This window comes from Aptenodytes forsteri, unplaced genomic scaffold (assembly GCF_000699145.1).
Source record: "Aptenodytes forsteri isolate BGI_AS27 unplaced genomic scaffold, ASM69914v1 Scaffold62, whole genome shotgun sequence".
NCBI classification, from domain to species: Eukaryota; Metazoa; Chordata; class Aves; order Sphenisciformes; family Spheniscidae; genus Aptenodytes; species Aptenodytes forsteri.
The window spans coordinates 1,662,112-1,687,625 of NW_008794595.1; the positions used below are offsets into that span (position 1 = coordinate 1,662,112).

The 25,514-nt window shown below is 36.5% G+C and overlaps 1 protein-coding gene across 1 annotated transcript in view; it reads right to left on the reverse strand.

The window, feature by feature from the left end:
• The window catches only part of CRISPLD1 (cysteine rich secretory protein LCCL domain containing 1), a 42,662-nt gene extending 17,789 nt beyond the window's left edge, over nucleotides 1-24,873 (reverse strand). Inside the window, exons 1-5 of the mRNA XM_009272636.2 lie at nucleotides 24,551-24,873; nucleotides 2,654-2,772; nucleotides 2,393-2,525; nucleotides 756-871; nucleotides 46-146 (exon numbers count right to left, since the gene is read on the reverse strand). Coding sequence (XP_009270911.1) covers nucleotides 46-146; nucleotides 756-871; nucleotides 2,393-2,525; nucleotides 2,654-2,772; nucleotides 24,551-24,808 — 727 coding nt within the window. The 5' untranslated portion in view covers nucleotides 24,809-24,873. The remainder of the gene's footprint in view (nucleotides 1-45; nucleotides 147-755; nucleotides 872-2,392; nucleotides 2,526-2,653; nucleotides 2,773-24,550) is intronic.
• Nucleotides 24,874-25,514: the final 641 nt, after the last annotated feature.

Below are 25,514 nucleotides of genomic sequence, written 5' to 3' on the forward strand. Positions count from 1 at the left end.
AGGTTACATTTCTCTGCCCGCTTATACTATTGAAATAGTACATACCTCTGTAACAAAGATTTTCTCTGCAACCTCCTCCAAAACTAGGAGGACATGCGGAACAAGGGCGGCCAGGTTTATAAGGAGCATGACCCCACCAGTTACCCCTTTACACCAAAAAAAAAAAAAATTAGCAAAACATGCCTTAATAAATGAACATTTTAACATTAAACAGCATTTAATATGTGGACAAATAAATGATGAAAAGCAGCAAACACTTAGACCATAACATTGTTTTGATATACCAAATGCACAGGAAGTAATTGAAAAGTTCATGAAGAAAAAAATGAAGTATTGCCGTAAGCTGCTGTAAGATCTTTTCAGATTGGCATGGCACTGTAAGACTAAATTCCTCAATTACATGAGAACAGGCTCCGGTCTCCTAAATGGAATATTCTATAGAATTTTATCTTAACCATGGGCTTCATGTTACACATTCCTTAAAGTCACAATGGGGAGATACATTTATTTTTCAGACAAATACCACACTACAACAAAGATCTCTGATGTTGTATGCTAAAACACAGGCCAGAAAACTGAAGCTCTAGAAAATCACAAGAGTATTTGTGCAGCCAAAGGCTGCCTTGGGAACAATGCTCTACTTTGTAATAGTACAAAAAATAGAAAACCCAGACTGATTTCCTTTCAGATTATTTCCTGGATTATTATAAAGTATCTTGCCCACTCAAGATATTATTGTGTGTCAGCCTACTTACTTAGGAGAATAATTGCATACAAGATAGACTGCTTTTGGCCAAATCTGTCCCCAGATGTTCATGTTATGACACAAATTAATTGCACAACCGATTCTGCTACTTGTAGCCCAAACAACCTATGGAAAAGGAAAGAGAAAGGCATGTGAAAACCAAAGCTGATTAACATAAAATCAAAACTGTCTCCAAACTTCAACATATAAAACCCAAATCACAAAAGTGATGTTATATTCCCTCTGTTATAAATGGGTTGAAGTGACCTAATTACAACTGTCAAAAGGCCATTTGGTTATATCCATAGTAGAAACAAAAGCTTTACCTTGACACAAAAGATATGGCTCTCATTTTATATAAATGGTCTAAGCATGTATTTGAAAGTGTAGCAAAATGTTTACAAAACATGATCTGAAGAACTGATTCTTGGAATTACAACTAATAGATAATCGTGAGTTAGAAGAAGTTAGGTTCCTGTGCTCTGGAGTTCTCAGCACAACCTAAGGACCCAGAGGGGTTTAGATTGGTTAGGCTGAGAGAATAGATATTTGTCAGCAGTGAAAGGAGGTAACATAAATGGTAAAAGTATTCACAAGACAACTCATACACCGAAAAGACTCAAGTCATGGATTTTAAATGAATATGCTTTCATGTCATTGCAATCTAAGGTGGCTGTGCTCCTTTATTCATCTGTTGAAACCATTTTCATTGCAGATCTCAAAATAATCTGAATGACAAAGGCTGGAACGTTCAAATTAGAAAAATATGACAGGTGCTAAACTTGTATTAATTCAAGATAAGCCAACTGTGTAGTTCCAAAAGGATTTAGGAGTTGAAAGAGCTAGGTACTGTGAAGAATTAGTACCACCAAGAACTAAATATATGTATTGTAGATCTCGCATGTAATGGATAAGTGTAATTATAGGTATTTTTACAAAAATGGTGAGTAAAAATATTGAGGTAATTCTGTCTTAAAATTAGATACAATTGTAAATTGTGCTAGTAAACAAACAAAATAAATGTTTAAAAAGTAATCTTTTTTAAGTTTTCTAATATTATATTGAATATTATACATGGAATTTAGTATAATCTGAGGATCACTTATTTTCCATTCACTGAAAACATGACTGGTTCCCCTCTGGAAAAATTCAGGCTAGATACACAGATTTCAGAAGTACAAATAAATTTGTTCTTATGCAATTTCAAAATCTTGCTGAAGTTAAAGCAACATGTTAAAAACTCTTGTTGATCTGAGGAATTCACCTAAGAAAACCTTTTTTTTTTTAAATGTGCTGTTTCTTCAGCATATTACAGAAAGGACTACCAGCATAACAGCACAGAGACTAGATTATACAAAGTGCACTGAGCAGTAACACTCAGTACTGAGTTTTGTGAGCTTTTTCCTTAATCCTGTCAAGGAAGTGATAATTATGAGGATGAAATCTAAAGATTTGTATGACAACACTACTCTATGTCACCAATACCCAAGGCTTGTAACTAGGGAGTCTAATAACAAGCCCCTTTTGTGCTTTAGTGCTATGGTATACACTGCAAAATTAGTATGTTCTACATGCCATACAGCAAACCAACTGGAGGTCTTGACTGCTCTATTCCATAGCTGACAAAAACCAAACCCACCTACATACCTGTGTGTAATGCGTACAAACAGGACCAGAGCATTTGTAAGGACAGTATGGGTTGCATTCATGAGGATGGGGATACGTGAAATCTCTCACTTCATCGTACCATGCTTGGACATGAAATGTTGGAGGTCTGTACCTATGAAAGCCAGTAGCAGTCCATTAGATCATTCAAAAGTTGTAGCTTCTACCATTCTACCTTTAAGCAAATTTTGTTATATTTAAAAAAAAAACCCATATATAGTATAAAACAGTATCTTAAACTACCTTCCCCAGTGTGCCCCCAAATTCTGCCCAATTGATGGAAGAAGGCTTGCAGGCCCATGCTCCCATAGACAGGTTTCAGCCCATGACTCTGCAGATCTCTCCAGTTCTGTGTCCCACGTCTGAAATTTGAAAGAAAAGAAAGGGACATCTTAGAAATACTTGGTTGATATGAAAAACTTGGTTGAAATCTCTTATTAAAAAAAAAAAAAAAAAAAGAGGATAGCATTTTTAAAGCTTCGGTTACTGGGGCAGAAGAGTGAAGAAAAAAGCAAGACTTGACAATATTATGCCCTATTTGCATTACATAAGAAAAAGAAAATGTTTTCACCAAAAGAAAAAAAAAAGTTTTAATCCCTGCACAGCATTCTTTTTAAAAGCATGTGCAGCCATGCTGCAGAGAATAAAAGAAAAATATGAAAGTGAAAGGCTTAGTACAACTTTCCAAGCTAATTTAAGTGCATTTTCTGTCTTGTGAGATTTCTTTTTAGTAATAGGCACTTTTCTTAGCCAAAAGGGTATTATCCAACACACTTTCAACATAAGGCTTTATTTCCTCTAAACCAACAGTTTATTTGAAATGAAAGTGCTTTTCTCTCCCTTTTCTATAATCAGCTTTTGTTGAAATAATACACAGTGCAAACACAAAATATGAAAACTAGAGTAAGGTTGTCATTCATTGGTTTTATGGCTAGGTTGGCAAAAAAGGAGGCATTCCTGTGAGTAAGAGGCATGCTTAGGACAAGTTAAAGTAAAAGATTACAAATTATTGTTTATCACAATTGTTTATCCTTATTCTTTAAGGGACATGGAAGAATAGGCTTGTAGCTGAAAGGCAAATGCAAGTTTCTTTCTTTCAAAAGCATACTAAAACCTACTCTTCTTGAAAGAAATTGTACCATACTGCGTATGCACAGTTTTTACTGCGTTAAGCTGGGGTTTGCTCAAAATGGTCCCTCTTATACAAAGTATCCACATACCGTTGCTTGACTTTTTAAATCTCCTGATAGTTGCAGAAGTAATTTCCAGGTATCTGACTCTCTGATACCAATGCTCAGGTTAGGAAACTGAAATATTTCCAGGAAGGAAACACATTTCTTGATAGGAGCTCAATTATTTCTTCATAAGTTCAGACTAAGTTTCTTAGAGTGAGACTGTGTTATCTAAATAACAGTAATTCAGTATTTCCAAATGCAAATTCCCATGCAGACACTGGAGATCATGTCTACAAATTTTTGGCACAGATTAAAGGTAAAAAACTCCTTTACACAGCCAAAGAATACAGAAATATAACAAACAAATTCCATGTGCTGGAATTTATTTTTCTATTGATTTTGACATGCAGTTTTCACCTTATTAATCAGATTACTCATTAAAAACAAATATGTCCTTGGTTATGCAAGACCATAGTTATGTAAAGACTTTAATATCACCCAGTTTAATACTAGAATATCTGTTCTTGGTTCTCTTCTTCAGAAGTCTCTAATGCATTGAATTCCATTTTCTCTGTTATTATTAATATTATCAGCAAATAAGAAATTTACAGGGTACATTTTGACTCCCAAAATGCAACATTTATTTTGACAATATTACTCTAACAGTATAATAATGACAGAATAAAGCATTTAACCCACATATGGATACAAAACCCACTGACTTTAGGAAACAGTAGGAATTTTCTATTCACCCTACTGGGTCTGTATTTCAATGTCATAAGCCATAACATCCTTCAATCTTCATAAGAAAATATTCTTATCTTAAATAAGAAAGTTTTACATGATAGTTTGTATAAATCTTTTCAGCTTCCCTTTCCTTGTCACACTGTCATAAATAGTTCTTCTTCCTATTGTACCCACTGTAAAAAACAAAGATTAACACACTTCTTCCACATACATAATTTTTTCTTATAATTGTAGCTTCATCATTCTACAATGGAATCACGAGACTGTAACATTTTAAAACAAATGCCACAATATATTCTCTTGTAAAGCATCCCTCCACATTTTCAACTCTGAAAACAGCAGTCACGGTTAAAGGAATTGTGCTGTTGTTGTGGGTTTTTTTTTCTCCACACAAGTTTCAAAATATTTTATGCAGCTATTTTAACTGAAATAGTTATTTTTTTGGAAGCTCAGAGCTAGGCAGTCAATAGTAGCTGCTTGAACCAAATCCTCAAGCTTGTGAAGTAGTTATCTTTAACAAAATTTTCTTTTAAAGACTGATGATAGCTACAGATGACAGAGCCATCCAGAACTCTGCAAGAATAGCCTTTTGATGAAAAACTTAAATTCATCGTTAATCCTCCTGACAGATGAACACCCACACTCCAAGGTATTGTTGAGATTGGATACTGTCTTCAGAAAAGGTCCTTCTTTTTTAACTGTTTCTCTGCCTTCATCCAAGTATAAAATATTGTCTTCACTCCCCCCTGCTTGCCTAGCCAGAGATAGGCACGCTTCTAGGCCACAACCTTAGCCGCAGCAAAGAAATAATCTTTATGACTGAGCAGGTGGGATGCAGCAAAGCTCGTTGCAGGAAGCATAGCACAGGAGACAGTATCAGCTTGGGGTGCTTGGATATTTTTGCTCATTGCACAGTCATTCCTTACTCCAGAAAAGGTTGGTATATGAGCTAGACAGCTAACTCCACTCTCCCCAAGAATGGGTTTGTGTGTGCAAGATTATCTCAGAGAGGATTCTGCACAATTAATTAAGGGCAAGAGGTGATAGCTTAAGGTGCATCATCCTCTTTCTTTTTATGTTAGAGTTTAAATCTGTCCCATTAGTGCCTTCCAGGGTTTTTATTTACTACTGTTTATGGTGAAGTGAGCCTCATCATAGTGCACTTTCCTTGAAGCAGTTTCATTTATGATTCTGCTCTGGAGTCCTCTAAGACAGTGATAACATCAGCCTCCCTTGGTCACTGCCCTTCCATGTCAATCATAATGACAGGTCTAATGACAGAAACTCCACAGAGTCATCAGTTCATGACTTACATGATGGAAGGGAATGAAGGAATAGGGAAGTTAGAACTGAGCTAATCACAATTTTTGGCAGTTTTCACTGAAAACAAAAAATTAGAGGATTAAAACCAAATTTTGTTTCAATTGAAATGTTTCAATTTTCCTTTCTCTGATCAAAAATTAAGAAGTATTCTAACTAGCATTAACAAGCTAGACAATTGTCATTTATTAGTGTGTCAAAGAAATAAGAAATCTTTAAAATGTATTAAGAAAGTAATTATTTAGCCTAATGAGATATACTGTTTTAATTAGCATGGTAAATTTTTATATAAAAATATCTTTGCATCATTTTTTCAATTATCAACTGTTCTCTAAAAACACCTTTAGCAATCCAATCTTTGTAACACTGGAGAAAGAATATGATTTTTAAAACTTGAGTAATTCACATTTCAGTAATTCATATTTCAGTACCTTTGTAAAATGTCCGTGATACTGTCTCATGGGAACTGTCTCGTAAATCAGAATTTAAATACCAGCATAAAAAGGCAGGTATCTTTTTATCAAAAATATGCTATAAAATTTCACAGCATACATTTCATACACTCATTAATTTTGTTTTAAGTTTAATCACTAAAATATTGATTAAAAGTAGCAAATAAGAAGTTTTATGATAAAAATAATCAGAAATCTAACAGTAAATAGTTGTTTAAGGATTAAATTCACCCAATTATACTGCCTAACCCAAACGCACAGTAGGCTGATCAATCAACAGATAACCCCCCAACTTCAAAATGTTATGACATATCTGGAATGTATCAGATGTCAAAAAACCTGCACCTGTATTTTGAGTCTGCAGCAAATGATGCCACATGACTTGCTTTTCTCCCCGATGCATGTACCACACAATAAAGTCACTCCAGAGGAGTCACCTATTCAGGAAATTCTCTGTATGTACCATAGAAGACAGGACTCACTCATTTGTTTCTCAACCTTTAACACCTAAATCCCTTATTTCTAAAGCCATATACAAAAACTACCTTGTATGGATATCATGCAGATATAGCTAGCACAGTTTATTGACAGAAAACGCTGCCTATTATCCTGCCAGCCAATGTTTAGTTTGATCCAGGGTTTTTTTGGATGAGAAGGAGGTCATGAAGAAGTATCGACCTACGGTACAACTTAACATTGCTGCTTCTTCATCAAGACTATGTTTGAGTTCAAATATACCATGATTATTGTTGTTAATGGAGCCAGTTATTTCAAAGCTAATTCAGGTATCTCAGTGCCAAATTGCAGTCCACAGTATGGAGGTACACCAAGTAGATTACCAAGCTATAGCTTAATTTATTCTTCATTTTAATTTCATTTAAGTATTGTTTTGGGGTGTGATGGAGTAAATCTCAAAACCATTACATATTCAGATGTAAAAAATCTGTGAAGTGTAAATCACATATAGGAAACAATCTCTTTAATTGCAGTATTCGTCATCCAACAGTCTCATTTTCTCACCAAAGCCACTGCTTCCTGAAGTGTCTGTAACGGAAGTTAGAATTAAAATAAAACCTCTCCTAAGTTACATCAAATCTATGAACTATTCTGGAAGAAATGACCCAGTTCCAAAGAATTTCCTACAGATCCAAGTCACCTTCTTGATTGCCAGAGACTTTCAAAAGAAAATTAAAAGGGGATAAAACACCAATAACCTCCTAAAGTCAGTAAAAAAAGGTAGAAGGGATTAGAAGTCACAGTTACTTGGGTCTCCAACCCCTACCAAGACAGAAGTAATACAACACAACTCCAAATCACAATGTAGAAATGAAAAAGTTTTTCTCAATCTCCAGGATCACTCTAATGATTTTTAATAAAAAAGGGGAAACCGATATCCTAATTTCTGATGCAATTCTTGAGAAGACTTTAGCTTAAATTTATATCTGACTACTCCAGTGATGCAAAAATTTTACACAGGTGTTAATAAGATTATGAACAGGTATGGAACTTCTCAAAACAAAGTAAAAACTTGTAAAAGAAATCTGACAGACTGGAATCCCATACCATAGCTAACACAGAGTAAATTAGCTTAAAGGTATTTTTAAAGGTCATTTCTACAGTTACGTATAGTTGGAACTTAAACAATTCAAAAGGTTTTCTACTGCTTTGCCAACATGCCTAATCATTGCTTCAGAGACTGGATCAAGAACAGGAAGAAGCTGCTTTAGATCAGTGATGCCACCTTCAGTTTTGTCCTTTTCTTCCAGTAGTTAAGATAGGAGATCCAAATTTCCTTCCTAAATTAATTATTCTGATTGAAGTTACACAAAGAAAAACTGAGCATGTTAATTCTAAGGACTAGAAGACTGTTAATTTTAAAGTATTTTCATATCAATCCAGCCAGATTAGCTCTAAATATAATGCATTTTATCATATTTGTTCTGTGTTTGCTCACATAGCAGGCTAAATGAAACAAACACATAAAATATACTATATAAGTATATAAAACCTACCTTCTTACTGGAATAGGAGTTTTATTCTTGTGCTCTTAATAGCATTCCCATGTTTCACTTACATGATGGCAAGCTTTTGGCTTCAAACAATGAAAGCATCTCCATATACAAAGAAAGATATACACATATGTTTTCATGTTTCATTTCATAAAATTCAAAAGGCTCTTGTTTTCCTAGTGTTCCCTTCCTCCTTAAAACAGTGAAGAAAAAAGATACAGGCAGGAAAGCAAATGTGTAAGGAAAGGTTTCCAAAACCACAAAGAAAGGTCCATTCAGAGCAAGTTACACCATGAACTTCAAACAAATATAGAACTAATTAGTGAATCTTTAAAATGCCAAGGTGCTTGGCATTTTCAAAAAAGCCAGAATGAAAATGGAAGAATATGAAGAGTCACAGCAACATAGGTATTTTACATCCTACCAGAAGCCGGCATTTCTCATGCTTTTAACCACAATGTCATTAGTGATATTAAAATCTGGCTTCTGAAATATATACTGAGCTGACATAGTTCTGATGCTTTAAACTTAATTCAAAAAGTTCTTCCACAACATTCATCATCATCAGCTGGTATTTTACAGGTTTAAACTAAGGACACTTCTAAAACAACTTAACTCTTTGAAACAATTGGTACAGAAAAAGTTTAAAAGAAATCTCTGCATAACTATAGGCAAGGATCCTTTTGCTTGATGAAGGATGAATAAACCCTTCAAACACAATTACTTAAAAAATACAGGAAGTTGTTTCATTTCATAAAAAGGGTGACCATGATCTTTTGAAATGTAGGTGTGTGCAGCACCTGATTCTTCACCTGCTAGTTCCCTCATTCATGCTCTGGCATGACCAGGTTTCAATTAATTTGCAATATCAGATTTCTTTGGTAAATACAGGGTACTGCTGGGAGCACAAGAAGATGGAATTGCAACTAGGAAGCTGATTCCCAGGTCTGACAAGCATTTTGACCGGCAATTGTTTGGTACTATGTGCAAGGTAATTCAACCTGTTTATCAAGAAAAAGTATTGTTCACATTGTCGGAAAACTACATGTGGTCTACCTTCTGGATAAGGGATCATCATCAGGGTTGGCTTTCTACCTTGAGACAGAGAGACAGGTAGACACTGAACATATCACCAACTGCTCAGCAACACAAACCTACTTGAAGCTATTCCTTTTGCTTCACAGAACTCTGTTACAGTAGCAACAAATGTAAAAGGAGTTGCTAGCATGTCTTAAATTGAAAAATGTCCTTCTACTTTCCAAATACTTCCTGCATTTTTTACTTCCAAGAGAAGATCACTCAGTGATGCTAATTATAAAGACCAAAAGATGTTACCCAGCAATGGGAAGACACAGTGCTACTGCAGAGATTGGGAGAAACTAGAGGTTATATGCCCTCTCATCCATCAGTAGTCACGACGTCAAAGTGGTTGTAGCTACCAAGTTAGTGCCTCTCTTTCCCTCCCTCTCATGTAGATCAAGTTCATATCTGCACCTGGCTTGAGAAATGCACATTCTACTTTTCTGCTTCCGACATAAGAGGGTAAGACAAGTGCAAATCAACACATACTCAAGTCTAAGAAAATGGTACCATTTTGTGCTCCACAATCTCTTCAGTGCCATAGTTTCTTCCCTGATACTACTGAATACAGGGTTATCATGACAAATACAGCTTTCTGGCTCATAAACTACATTTTCCCAGAGTAAAATTTTCAAGATGGCCTTTGGTTCAGTGCTTTCTAACCTTCTGCATATGTAAATAATTGTGCACCAAAACTCCAGGAAATAATGAGTGATCACCCTTTGAAATGTGAAATTTCAGCCTGTGAAAACTTGATACCATTATCCTACCTCTTTTCTATATTATACTTAGGCATTGAATCCTTCCTAATTTCAGCTTTCACAGATAACTATTTGTATCTAACAAATTAACTTCTTTATAACTGCAGTCCTGCAGACTTTGACTTCATCAACTTTTACAAGTCACGTACATGGCTTTTACAAGTCATGTACCAGTTTTACAAGTTTATGGACCTGGCTTCAACTACAAAGACATTAATCTCTTATATTCCAGTCTGTATCTGATGTTTCATCTCTCTGAAATTTTTCTTCAATTTTTGTCCACATCTGCTTTAAGGATGGACTTTATAAACAAAAAAATACTATTTTAATTCAGCTACAGACAATGATATCGCCACAAGTCTACATTTGCTCTGTGAGCATACAGGTATACGTTTCTTCTGATTCACACAACTAATCATCTGGTACATTAAATGGTGCTAACAGCCGAAGGGTTTTGGGTACTGTTATGCTGAGAGCTGACGGCTGGAGCATTGAATACACACATATTCCTGAAGACTGCAGCAACAAGCGACTTTAGACATCTACGTTCTTATGAAGGCAAAGGATGATGTTCCTCTCTCCTCCATTATTGCCGACTGGTCTAGTTTCAAGTGGTGGACAGATTCATTAATCGAGACCTTCCTCTATAGAAACAAATCATGTTTTTATTATTCTAATGATTTTTTTTTTTTTTTTGGTGGGATTCACAAGAGCATGTCTGTGCTTTGTTGAATAAAATGAAAAACTGAACTATTTGGCAGAGATTGCTGAGTGTTAGGGTAGTGATGCTGATCATAATTTTAGAGATGCTTATTGTGCTTCAGTTTTTGATATAAAAATTTCCAAATTCAGAAGGAGAGGACCAGAAAACAACAAAACAGGCATAGGTATTATTGAGTTTGCTGATATTCAAGATCAACATCCTGCAAGGCAGACTTCCTCAAGCAAGTGTTATCCAATACCTAATCAAGATATTCTCTTAGCTTTTAACCTTGCCAAATGTACTCGTCCTAAAACCCCTAGGTCATGCAGACATGACTAAGTTCTCAAGTAACACTCCTCTCTATGACAATCTTTTCTTCTAATGAAACGTGAACATTCAGAACAGAAGATCCAGATGCTGGAAACCAGCTTCTTAGCCATCCATAAGGACATATCTTTCTCTGTAGAAAGTTACCACCATAACCACTTCCCTTTTTCTCTTGTATCCTCCTGTGTGACAGAAATGGTCTACATTAACTTTTTAGGTTCCATTGCTGTGAAGCGTGTTCCTCCCATGGTATAAGTCATCCACACGCAAAAACCCTTAGTTCAAAGCTCAGTGCTGCTCTAGACTTGATTTCATCATCTACTCTGAATAGTCTACCACTGACAAGATGGCATGGTCTATAGCTCAGATGCTTCTGCTATCCAAAACAGTACAGCCACACAGTAAAACTGCTATTTCAAACTTATATTTGAGGCACTATGTACAGCAGGAGCATTGGCTAAACTTCCAGCCCCTGCAAGCATCTATTTTACAGTAAAAGAAAACATTTAGCTCTACATATTTCAGCCTTACAGTCTCAGTGGGGTTGTATACTTTATCTAGTGTCTTCCTGTTTCAGCTTTGGAAAACAACTTGCATATCATCTGAGTATCATGATTATTTATTCTATTTCTGCTGCATTTCGTAGAGTTCACACAGATCTACTATCTAAAACATTCCCTTTCATGAAGCCAGCAGTCAGGAAATGATGCTGATCTTTTAGACTGGGTTGCAATACCACCATGACTGAACTCAAAGTGGATCAGGGTTTATTTTTTAATTTAGATCAGGAATGTGCTTTTGAAATGAAAGTCCTGATCACTCCCACTTACTGTGCATCACAGAGCACTCGGAGTACAAACTGGATAAAATGCCAGGATCTGTGCTCCAGGACTGCATCTAACACTTTGCAGTTGTTCATGGATATTCAGTCCACACAGATTAGACCTAGTTTAAAATAAAAACCCCTGAAATACAGACAGCATGAATGTCAGGTCCTTAGCGCCAATTCTTTTGCTCTACAAATCTGCTCCTATTGCACCACAACACTTGCCAACACAGGCATTGCCTTCATCACTATGTTGTTAAAACCTAGTGTGCCATCAAAGACATTCACACAGAATGGCACTATCAGCGTTTCACAAATGTTTCACATACACTAGACTAGCTGAGGCTAAAACCCAGGTGGCAGATTAAACTGAATGGTAGTAGGAGTTACTGACTCCAGCAGCCGACTCTTCTTCTACCCCAGAAGGTTACAAGTTTTGCAGCAGGGATGTTGCATGCAATACAGATCTTATGAATGCTTCTGGTTTACAACATATCACGTTAAAATAAACCACAACTAACATCAGTTTAACTTTACAGACTGGACTACAAATTGTGGTATTTAACCTCTGTCAACATGGGGTTCAAGTAGCGTGTAGACTGAACCCAATGTTCTGCTTATAGAGGAGCTGATGTTTCAGTGAGGATACCGCAGTTTAAATTACAATTCATCAACAGCCAAACTAATCACATGGGGTGGGATTAACCTCCCCTGAATTTAAACAGCCTCAAAGCAGATACCTACATCTGAGCTAATTATCTAAATTACCTTTGCAGTTACATAGACAAATAAGCATCTATAGAGGGAGATAATTTTAGCTACCCACCTTTAATTGAGATAAACTGTGTGTTGGAAATTCTCATTTTTCTCTGCTAATTATAAAGGAGACTGGCTCAAATGCAGACATCTGCACCACAGACATCAAAAGCTTGGTGAGATGAATCCCACCATTTGTGTTGTGTGAGTGTTAAATCAAAAGAGTACATTCTCACCCAAGGCAGACCAGCATGAGTGAGTCCACCAGTTATACCAACTGATATTGCAACAGAACTGGCAAGTCTAATAGCTCAAAAGCTGTTTTCCAGTAAAATACAAAAAATATAGTGATAACATTTTAATTGGAGAGATTTTCATATACGTAGGAAGGCAGAAAAAATCATATGGAATGGGACTATATGGAAAGAAAAAAAGAGCTAAAATTTAAGCTCAGTAAAGGTGGAAAAGTAAGTACAGTGGGCACCACTGAAAGTAAACATTTACCATGGCATAGTATAAATACCTCATTGCTGTATACATTCTAAATATAGGGAGAGAGTGGTAAAATAAATACCACAGTACAGTATGGGTATTTATTTACTTTTTAATAGAATCCACTGTATTCTTTAAGACTAATGACACTGAGAAGGAAAAAAAGGAAAGATGAAACACAGAATGAGAAATGCCATGAGCAAATAAGCCAGAAATACAGTTAAGAACTACAAATCAGCTGCATGGCACCAGCACAGAATGACAGCAAGGTACAGCTGAAAATGACTTCAAGAGGCTGATCTTGACTGTATTCTATCTAGCCTCTTCCACTGAGCCAGAATCATATATATGTGTATTATCCACATTTTTTAAATTAAAACTAGTAACAGTCATTTCAGAATAATATTTACTGTAATTTTCTTGTGGAGTTTTATGACTGTAAGAGTAAAGAGGATTTCCTTGGTATGCGACCTAAACCTCCTGCCCGGCAATGCTAGCTAATGTTTTATTGCCAAGAAAAAAGAAATCACTCTCTTTCCTGTAACAATCTTTATTTATTTCCCAGATTAAACAAATTCGGCTGCTTCATTCCTTCAGTCTTCCTCATAAATCACATATTGTGTGTTTATAATCAATCAATAATTAATCTCTTTCATTCTCTCTAGAATGGCTAGACCATTCTTAAAAAATGACCAAAACTGGACATTGCATTTCAGACAAGGTCTCACCAGTTTCACACAGAGAAGTCTCCGTTCAAAGATTTCTGCCTCATTTTATTTTTTAACTCAGAGCAACTCCTGCATCTTTTTATTGCAGTGTTACCTCTACATTTTATTCCTTGTATTTCACCTGTTTGATTTCTTCCTTATTCCATACCTTGCAGTTAAATTTCATCATGTTGATTCCAGGCCATTACTTTCACTTGTCAAGTTCTTCTAATTTTGATTGTGCTCTCTATAACAACCCCAACCTGTGCCCATGTTAATGTATTCTGCAGTTTTCAAATGTATTCTTTGCTCACACAAGTCATAACCTAAGTGCTTAACCAAAAAGGGATGGGCTCCAACAGTGCCAACACCTTCAGCCTTCTGCCAGCTAACAGGGAGCTTTTGTCAATTTTCACTCGCAAAAATGTCGGGGTGGAGAGTGTCAAAAACTTTCCAGAGTCAAAAATATGACACCTATTACTTCCCTCTGATACACTATGCTGGTTAATTACTGGGTCAAAAAAAAAAGTAAAATAGATTGGTTTGACATGATCTCTTCTTGACAAACAGACATTGGCAGGGTTTTTTCCCTTTTGGTTTTTCTTTTTTTTTTGGGGGGGGGGGGGTGTGTTTGGCCTCTGATACACTATGCTGGTTAATTACTGGGTCAAAAAAAAAAGTAAAATAGATTGGTTTGACATGATCTCTTCTTGACGGACATTGGCAGTTTTCATCGGCTTGGCTTTCAGTTATGCTTAGGTGAGGCATTTTCATCCGTACCAAGACTGCTGAAGTAAGTCCATGGAAACTAGTGATAATTGGCACATCTGAAAAGTCAATAACTTGCACACGACTCAGATGCTTACCTTCAGTCGTTTGAGTTTGAAAAAAATGTGTCCTCCATACTAGCCCGCGGTCCCTTACAGTATACGGCAGAATGACCACAAAAACTCAGGAGTACTGAAACACCAGACAACTCTCCTTGAAAATACAAACCCAACCATACTAACTAGTACTGGTATATCCTTTAAGCACAAAGAAAGAGGATAGCTTAAATTGTTCAACTGTCCACTACCAAGAAAGTTAGGCATCCATTTCCCGTGGGAGGACTACTGCCTGTCTAGAAATGAAATGGTAAGGACCTTACATGCTACCATGTGGTAGACTGGAGTTTAAAGAGCTTTAAACTGGGCAGAGATCCCCGAATAGACCTTGAGGTTTCAGATACTCTTTTGGAAAAGAGTAAAAAGCAGGAAAACTGTGGCTTTTGCCTGGAAACAGGAAAGCGGTATGAGGCCAAAAATATTGTTCCCCAACGCTGAGTAAATTGCACCAATATTTAGAAGTATCTCCCTATTACAGTTTCATGTGTTTGAGCTTTTTGTGTTCAAAAAGTAAAACCAGGAATAGGAACCAGCAGACATGACTAATCACATTTAATTCTGTGTGTACTCTTAAGCATGTTAAAAAAACCTTGCTGGAATATTCAGCTTTCCAAGGTGTTCTGAAACAGTACATTTACTTTGCTACTTTTTAAAAGCAGCGCATAAAGACTTTCTATTAGAACACGACTAAAAATCATCTATTCACTTCTATATTCTGACACGAATGGAAGAGAAGCAACAGTGTGAAAGCTGATCTTGATTTCTGCATTTTTGTCCATTGTCAAAGTATGAATTACACACATTCATTACAAATAGTATTCATAAATATTTATAGCTAATTACAAATTGACCAGAGCACAGGTCCTTACCTCAAACCCTAGCTGTAACTGATTGCTTTCATACAGCAGTTTTAGAGATGCTACAGAATTTCCTGGACTTTGAACAGGAATTAGCTGCAGTATCTCAAATATGTCTTACAGTGAACGTTTGCTTTTAAAAGATGACCACTGTGATTTGACATAAGTGAATTGAACTTACTGCCAGAGAGCACCCATTGATCATATGTGACTTGGCACTACTGTTAAAAATATGTTTAAATAAAATCTAGAAAAAGAGAGTTGGAAAATGTATTAAAGGAGTTCCTGACCATTTGGAGATCCAACAGGAAATTCAGGACAAATATTTTGTGATATGTATCAGGCAGCCAAAATTCTGGATTTAACGAGTGAAATAGACTCATTTTAAGAAACTGTTACCTTCTTTCATAATAATGTAAAAATTGTCCTTCTCTATATGAACAGAAGATAGTCTTCTTAATGAATCACGCTTTTCTAACTATGATAGTCACTCTAGTTATGCCAAATCTAAGGTTGAGGACTATATTTATAGATAACGGGATAAATTCATATCTAGCATTTCCATGAAATTATGTTAAGAAATAAATAATTTTTTTCTCAATTAAAAAAATCTGAAGTTAAAGATTCCCAGGCAGATATCATGAAGATGACAGGCTACATGGAGTTACTTTTATAAATCTCACTGATTCTTTCAGTGTTCAGTTCGTATTTTGTATTTCAGCTCTTATTCTGCTACTACTGATGAATTTTTAATAATCTTTTTGATATGGGGGATGAAGAAGTTCTCTGACAGCAAAAGTAAAAGATGAACAGTGTCTGTCCTGTGTTGTTAATTATTTTATTTTGGGAAGGCTCCCTTAAACTTTGAGACAGTGAGCCTTTCTGCTACTTTCCACTTTCAGTTTCTTTACTTGGAGTTGCTTAGTTGTTGTTGGCATTACATCAATAAAAGTCATACCGTGGACTTATCCACTTGCTTTCTTGGCCACTCCACATTGCACAATCCTTTGCTAAAACTGCCAGAGAGAATAAGAGGGTAAGTCAACGTCACTGTGTTCTTTGATGTAGTGTCAGTAGCCTTTGAGCACAGGCAAAGGAGCTGAAGCACTTCCACCAACCTTTGAAGTGGAGCAGAAAAGTGGAAAACCTGAGGGAAAGCAGGCAGATTCACTCTGAAAAGAGCTGCTCTGTTCTTGGCACCCAAAGTGCTCTCCAGCCACTTAAGGAATTCCACAAACCAAAGTCCTCTGCTCTAAAGGGATGGGAATTGTTTTTAACCAAGTGTCCCTGAAGAGTTTTGGCAAAACGGGCAAGATACAAAACTTTTTCACGTGTCTGTTTAGTGTCAGAAAGGTCTAGGAAATTTAACAGGGCACTTCTATTCAGCACAGAAAAATTCACCAAAATGTGTAAGTCCACTACAAGGCCTTCCTTTATGTTTCCTAATGCTGTTTCAATTCTCCTAAGTATACTACAGACAAAAATATCTCAGCTGGGAGCTGACAGACACACACAGAAAGAGAAACTGCTACATCCAGAATTTTGCAGAACATAGGATCTAAAAGCATCACAAAATAGCCAAAAGTTTATTTCAATCCCTATTCAGTCACTATGATGACATGAACAATGTTTTGCTATTATCCATGCAAGAGCTCTATCCACTAGTGGGTTCATATGATTGAAAGTCCAATGATCTGTATTTAAATACAACAGGAATTTGCCTGAGGAAAAATTAAGAAAAATCTAAATGAGAAATATTTACAGTCACTCTTAATTTTCTTCTTCTGAAGTCTTCATGAAGTTACTGAAATGGAGAGGCAAACCTTCAAGCCTCCCAAAATGTAAGGCCCCAATGAAGTCACGAGTCAGTCATGGTTTTGAAAGGAATTATATGGTATCAGCACTTTCAACACATCACTATCAAGGTTTTCAAAGTAAAACCTTCAGAGGTATTATAGCAACACAAAGTAAGAATAAATATAAATGTTTCTCTTTTTTTCTCCCCTGTGAACAAAATATGGATCTGATACTGCTGCCAGATCACATCCATAATTGTCCCTAAGAACCATGCAGCTATACCAAATAAATTATTCTAATCTGAACTTTTTAAAAAGTACTTCTAGAAGATTGTATTTTCTTCACAAGGTTTGCAAAGTAAAACTTTATAGAAGCAAGGCACGGGCTTTGCAATGACATCCCTAGCATTTATCAGCAGGATCTGGCCAAAAGAAGACTAAAAATAATTAAAGTAAAGACTTCCTTGCCCTAAAGGACACTAACGTTCTCCAATTACAGTAATTACAAAATGCAGTGTGTGGCTAGGTGCCAGAAATACCAGGCTGAAACGCATTGCTATCTATCAAGCTGGGAACCTAAACACTTTTCAGTACAGCAAAGGCACATGCATGGAATAAGGATCTCGCATGAGCTATTTGACTTATTCATTTGTTTGGGAAAATATGTATGAAATCAAGGAATGAATACGAAAAGAATGATTTAAAATAGAACGCATTATAAATTCATTAATCAAAATTGCTTTTGTAAATTTTATTCTTGGTGGGTCCTTTTATTTTGCAGAGTACAACTGTTTGGAATATAAAGGAACTAACAACTTCCACTATCCAAATAATAATGACTATTTTTAAAGTGTTGACCGCAACAATCATGAAAAAAATCTCAGTTTTCATTAATATGTTCAGATTTATTAAGGTGCAACGTTGCCAATGAAATTATTGGGGGGAAAAAATGTTTTTGCAAATTCAGTCCATGATACACAAATAATGCTTACAAAAAAAGATCAAGAGGTTAGGATTTTGTAGGGTTATGGTGCCTAAAACAAGGTTTTAAAGTTTTATTAACACTTTACAATCTAGTAAGAATTTATTAATAATGCAATAAAACCCTTTCTAACTGAATAACATAGAATAAGGCCTTCCACATGAATCCAATCTGAACAACAAACCAATGTACTGATTTCCTGATTTGGTCACAGTCTCTTGTATGATACTTACTTACGGGTGGGATTGATGGCAGTGGGGTGCATAAGGTTCTCTAAAGTCAATCCGCCAAGTAACGATTTTAACGACAGAAAGAATGTATTGCCTTATGTATTCCAAAATTATTACATACATTAACAAGTATATGACAAAGCACAATGGTTCCCATTTTTGTCTTAAAGGCGAGGTCTTTGCCAAGGAAGGCTGGGCAGGCACAGAGAGCTCCAGCACAGTAGAGAAATAGGCAGGGACACCAGCAGAGCAGCAGAGCCACAACAGCACACTGCTCTGGTCAGACTGACTACTGCCAGCAGCAGTTGGCTTCGGTTTTCAGTACTAGCTCAGATATCTCTTCCATACAGATGTAACCCAAGTGCGTACATGGTGTGAAGGCCACACTGATGTCAATGGCCCAGGGCAGGAAATGTTGAAAGCATGATATTTCATACAACACTCTGAGAAGCGTTGTTTGGGTGCTTTGGAAGGGCAGCAGGGAAACATCATCCCTCTTTGCCATTCTTCCAGTGCTGTTAAATTCTTGTGCACACCAAAAAGAAAATGTTCCTTACTCCTTTCTTTACTAGGAACAATTGTGCACAGCATATGGCAGGATAAACATATATACAGCGTGCATCTGTCATACATTTTCATAACAAACTGTTCATCATAACCTCAAAAACTCTCTCAGCATTGAAGGAAGAGGTCTAGGAAAGAATGGTCAAATATGCAGTCATAAGGTCATATAAGGCCACTGCAAAGGAGTTAACTGAATTTGTTGGACTGCTGTTGCCTACAGAGGAACTTACACAGGTTCTCACTCCAGAATCCTTCTATACAGAGAAAGAGACAGAAGGCAAGTTGGAGGATCCATATCAGACTTAAGGAACATTAGATGAAACTGAAAATATTAACAGTATCAAATTGCCAGGACCAGACAATATCCTTCAAAAATCTGGAAGAACTTGGTTATGAAACTTCTGAACTACTGTGTGGTACACAACCTCTCTTAATACAGCCTCATTACCACAGTAACAAAAAACAGCACATGGGTGTTACTATTTTAAAAAGCTTCCAGTAGATCCTGAGAAACTGCAGACTAAAAACTGACTTCCATTGGGATGATTTCACAGGACAAGTTAAAAAGCATTATTTAATACACGGATAATATTAATTCCTCCCAAATATATTAGACTTTGAAAGTATCAACAACATGTGGAAAAGGGTTAAGTGCAGTTAAGCTTTCTACGCTGTTCCTAAGTTATTTAAAAATTAATAAATGAATAAAATTAAGCTATCATGAGATAAAGAAAAAAGTGATAAAAAACAGAAAACAGATTTAAGAATACAAAATAATTTTTCAAATTCCCTGCAAGATGTGTCCATGGTCCTCTGCTGTATGCCTTCTTCACAACAGCCCAAGAAAAGGGAATGCAAGATGGTAACTACTTAAGGTAGTTAAAAACAAGATAGGAAAATAAAAGAGAGAGATAGGAGACTCACTAATACTAAGTCATTGGAAGACAAAATGATAGATAGCATTCAATGTGAACACATGCAAAATAATGAGGACATTGCTGGAGATTACAGCCAACTATAGGTACACTGTAGTGTAGTAAATGACCTCTTAGTACATTGGAAAGATCTTGGAGCCATTGTGAATAGCTCTATGAAAATGTTGGCTTTAGTTCAGCCACAGTCAAAAAGTAAAAGAATGTTAGAAATCATTAGGAAGCGAAAAAAAGAAAAAAAAATACAACTATATCAATTTGCAGTATGCCATAACTATCAACAGTTTGGTTTCTTCCCTTTGAATTAAAAGGAAAACAGTAGAACCATAGCAGATGGAGAAGGAAAACAAAATGGAATAGCTTTTCAGACAGAACAGTTTTTAAGTAAGAGGAGTAGGACTCTCCAGCTGAAAAAGATGTAACCACTGAGGAAATTGTAAATTGTCACAATAAAGAAAAACAAGGCATCAAATAAAAGAACAGGTTTAAAGCAAAAAAAGTATTTTTTCCACACAGTGCATAATTAAGTTTATAGAGCTCTGCAACCTGATGCCATGGATTCAAAGAATACACATGGACTCAAAAGTGTTCAGATTCATAAAAGAAATTTCCGTCTAAGACTACTGGACACAAAAAGTACAACAGCGGATTTAGGAAGTCCCTAAGCTGCTGTTTGCTGGAAGTTGGCGGGTTTCTCTGTTCACATGCTCTGTTCTTATCCTCTTACCCTAGGAATCCATTACTGCTCACCACCGGAGCCACAGTACTTGGGAAGATGAACTTTTCATTCGGTAAGTTCAGCCAGACAACCACGAGAACGTTCTGTTCATTAGACATATCTGCCGTGAATCTTACTGCAGCTAGTAACTTTAGGTCTCTGAACTGTGATAGCCCAGTACCCTTTTTCTTTTTCAAGGCATAAGGGGAAAGTGTACAGCTGTACAGAAAATCAGTAACTCAACCTTTTTGTTTTCCTTTTCTTTTTTAATAGAACCAAGATCTTATCTGCTGGAGACCATCCTCAAAAGCTTTTCTCCTCTGCACAACTTAAACCAAAATGTGGCATTAGCCCTGCGGTTCTCTCTTCTTCATCCCTCCCATTCCTTAGCTATGCATTCTCACCCTCTTTTATCAGCACTGGTACTCATCTGATTCAGCCATGTAGGGAGGTAGTTTCATGACTCAGACTGGAAAAAAACTTAAAAAATTAAATTTAAAAAAAACCCCAAACTGATTCTTTAAGTACTTGGATCAGTCTCATCATCAACTCAGATACGTGCCAGTGGCAGGAGCAGGACAGAGGCATTTCAGCTAGAGCCGCCTGTTAGGTTAGCTTAGTTGTTACACACTAACAGTGCAATGAGAACATACCTGCAGCCCCGACATACCTTCTCCCAGCTCCAAGCACACTTGGAGATCTTAAACTTCTCAACTATACGACAGACTTCTAGAGAGACAGGTGTACCAGTGAGGCACCTGGACCTTGATCACCTCCATTTGGGTTCAGTAAGACACAAAACTTTACTTCCACAAGCAGAGCTAGCTCTATTTACAAGGAAAGGTTTTACTAGTACAAGGTGCAGCTTACAGTGACATGACTGTGCCCATAGCAGGAGATTTTTTTGCCAGCATGTCTATACTAATAAGGCACCCCAAAAATAGACAAAAGTATTTCAGCTGTACTTAATCTAGCTCACTAAACATCAGGCAAACATTTAGAGAGATTGTTTCCCTATGCTGGAGCACTGGAACTCATCTTTGGTAAGACTCGATGTATCACACTGCAAGGATTTTTTTTAGTGGTATGGGTCTATCTGCTGAAACTTTTTTTTTAATTAAACATCCCCCTTTATCCCCATCCTTTATTTTACAAAAAATAGCCAAGTACATTTTTAATTCTATCAATACTTGGGTGTTGGAACTTTGTCATTCACAAAATTGATCCAGAGGTCACAGATGCTTGGAAAACCCCATCTAAGAGTGCTTATTTCTTTATCTGGAAAAGTGGAACTTGTCTGTCCTATTACTAATATGCATCTAGAAAAATAAAGTGACTATTAAGTGTCAAAACAGGCATTTGTTTTAATTATGGACAAAAACCTAGCAGTAACAGTTATACAGCTATATCTGTCAGAAGTTATGAAATTATAGAATGGACTTTGCCTCTAATTTATTTCTTGCATATATGCACCATGCTAATGACCAGATATTAGTTTTTTCCAAAGCAATCTCTTTGCACAAAACAAATTGTGCTTTCTTAATGAGCTATCACTTATTGCTCCTTTTTTGCTGTTCAATCTGTGGCTCCACAGCACATTTACAATTTTGTACTCAAATTTCACTCTTATTAAACAATAAAACAGCCCTGATTCCTTTATGACACCTCGTAAAGAAAAGAAGGTGGACAATCACACAATCACAAACTGTATCATAAAAATATACGTGCAAACAATCAGAAATCCTGTCATATCCTCCTTCGGAGGGCTCCCGCTGTCTCCTAAACCATTCTCTCTCAGTTCCCAATACTGACTCCTACCTGCTTCCTCCAGGTGCCATCTCCCTTCCCACTCACTCCTGGGCTTAATCTTTTTAAATAGCCTCTTAGCAAATTTCTGTGCTCTTAACCTGCCTCCATAAACTCCTGCTCCCAATTTTTCTCTGCCCAGAGAGTCAGTTCTTCCCCTAACCACATATATTCATCAAATGCTCTTTCCCTCCATACCACTGATTTGTCAACACCTTCTTGACCAGACTCTCAGCCTCCCTCCATCCCTTCTCATGGGTCCCTGTCCCTGAACATGTATCCATCCCTTTGACCAGGCCCTTTACACAGACCCTTTGCATTCGCAAATCCTGAATTCTTGCCCATCCCAATCCCTGATTCCCTTGGATATTATGCCAAAACTGAATCCCACTCTCTTGAAAGCTGCTGTCCTGTTCTGAATAACGGGACGTTAAGAATATCTCCTCAACATTAAAATTGGATAATTTCTTTTCCATGCTACTCGTACTCTGGGTCCGGGGTCATTGGGGAGCACAGAAAAAAAAAAAACAACAACAAAACTAAAAAAACTTGTTCCAGATGTAGACTTAACACAAAGTCTAGGTCAAAGTGTGTGCAGTGCAGGAGGAATCTTTGAAGAATACAGCTGTCAAAAATCTAACTCCAATGAGTACATCCAAATTCTTCTTTCCAAGATATATAACACAGGCAAATGTAGAATGGCATCAGGAATGCAAAAAGGTGCATAACTAAAAACCAAAGCTACCCTTTTGTAGAATCTCGGGAAAAAGTTTTACGGTATTTTAACATGGGAAAACAATACAGTCTTCCCTATTCTCATTTTACAAAAAGGCTGGACAGCTTTTTCTTAAGTTTTCCAGAAATAAATCAACCTGAGTTACTGGGAACAAAAAGGTAACCTATATTATAACAAGGTCTGAAAAATTCACAGCAGAAAACAAAGTTTAAGGATATGTGCAGACAGTGAAAACTGAAAGGGTTAAAGGGGTTTCAGATATTATAATCCCTTTGTCTGGAGGCGGAATGTGGTAACTAATTCTCTGATGGCTCTTAGTCTAATATAGTAACAGTCATATAGGTGAACTTAAGTTAAACTACCTTTATTGATGGTTTGAGGTAGTTTGAAGCATGGTTTCTCCAGGACACATATATGCTCAATGGAAAGGGTCAGGAAACCTGTGTAATATTTGGTATAAACAACCCAACCTATAGTAATGCTATTTCTCTGGTGCCTGAACAGATAAACAAATAATACACAGTGTGGACACAGGAAAAAGATTTGAGCTTTTCTGCAGAAATAAGAATACAGAAGAAAATTTGCCCATTCTTGTCAAGCCTCTGGACTTCTTAAAAGCTCTAGTGACTTGATTTGACCTAATTAGCAAGGAGAGATATAGTTAGCTTTGAACTATGGCATAAAATCAAAGTTCAAAAACATGCGAGATTTAAGTCTACTAATAACAAACCAAACATAGAGGCTTCTTAAGGGAAAAACACAAAGAGAAATTATGTATTACATTATTAATCTGTTAAACATAGGAACATACAGGACTCCAGTCTAGTAGCACATGCCAACTTAAATAGACAACTTTCTTGTTATAGGAGCTTCATTTTGCTCAGAAATTCCATCCAACCTAGAAGCATGGGAGAGAATCCATGTTATTTTGAAACTTCATAGTTCAATACTCTTCTTAAATGGTAACTTCTTAGGCCACAATCAACTATTTTGAGTAATGCAATTTTGGAAATTGGCCCCTTACACTGAGGAATTGCCACTTAAATTCAGGAGAGCTGTGAGAGATTAAACCCATTAATATCAGTAGAACATGACACTTGATCCACAAACAGGCATTTTTATCTCACAGTTCACCCCTGTACAAAAAAAAGACAAACAAGTAACAAGTGCTTTAAATGAGAAAACAAGCAAGCTAAGACTGAAAGTATGCTGTTTTATAAAGTGACAGTAACTATTCTAAGAACATTTCTTTCTGCATGTCGCTATCAGTTTTTCCTTACCATATATTCCATATTGGAAGCTGGTGGATACACCTGACCCCGTAATTTATTATGAAGATCCAAGATACTTTGCATATCACTGTCTGTGATAGCCCTTTTCCCTCTCTGCTTGGCGATCCACCACTCACCATCTTCATCCATGTACTTTTCCAAAAGTTCCTCTAAGAGCGTGGCATTGGGAAGAACCATTGCAGAAATTGCTTGAGCTATGAATAGCAAGGTAGTTACTCTGAGCCATTCCTGTACTACATACTTCATGATGAATGATCTCAAAATGCACAGGAGTTAGCTCCAAGACAAAGTCTCTCTTCCAGGTCTGTTGGCTGTAAATGCATAAGAGAGAGTAATGTAATTTGGAGACTGAAGTACTGGCCTGTATGAACTTACTAAGCAACAAAAGTCAAACTGTAGTTTGTACAGAGTTTGCCACTGCTGTTTTAGGGGGAGAAACCAGGATGCTACTTTTTTTTACTCTAATAAGTATACACTGTTGCTTTGGGAAGATAGCTTATCTTCAACCTTACGAACTTCAGTTTGTTCAAGTGGTTTTATATAGTACACTGGCACGCACATTTCACTGCCTGCATGCAAGAAAGCATGCTTTTCAGGTCTGCTTAAAAGGAGACAGGCATCAGTGAAGATTAGACTGTAGATAAGGTCTTCCAGTATTGGAATTTAAGAACAAAAAAAGTTAAAAGGCTTGCATTCGTTGCCAAAATGCTAACTGAAAAAAAACACAATAAAGTTGATATGAAATATCCCCTCAGTGCATTTCAAAATATGACTTTGATTAAAGCTTCTGGTTTAGGATTTCCAAAAAACTAATAAAACTAAAGGTATTCAACTCGGCCAAGAAAATGGGGGGAGATGGGATTATATTCTATTCACCAAACAAAGGAAAGCACAGATAACTCTCAGAAAAAGTAGTACCACTTCCAGGAATACAACATTCCTACACCGCCTA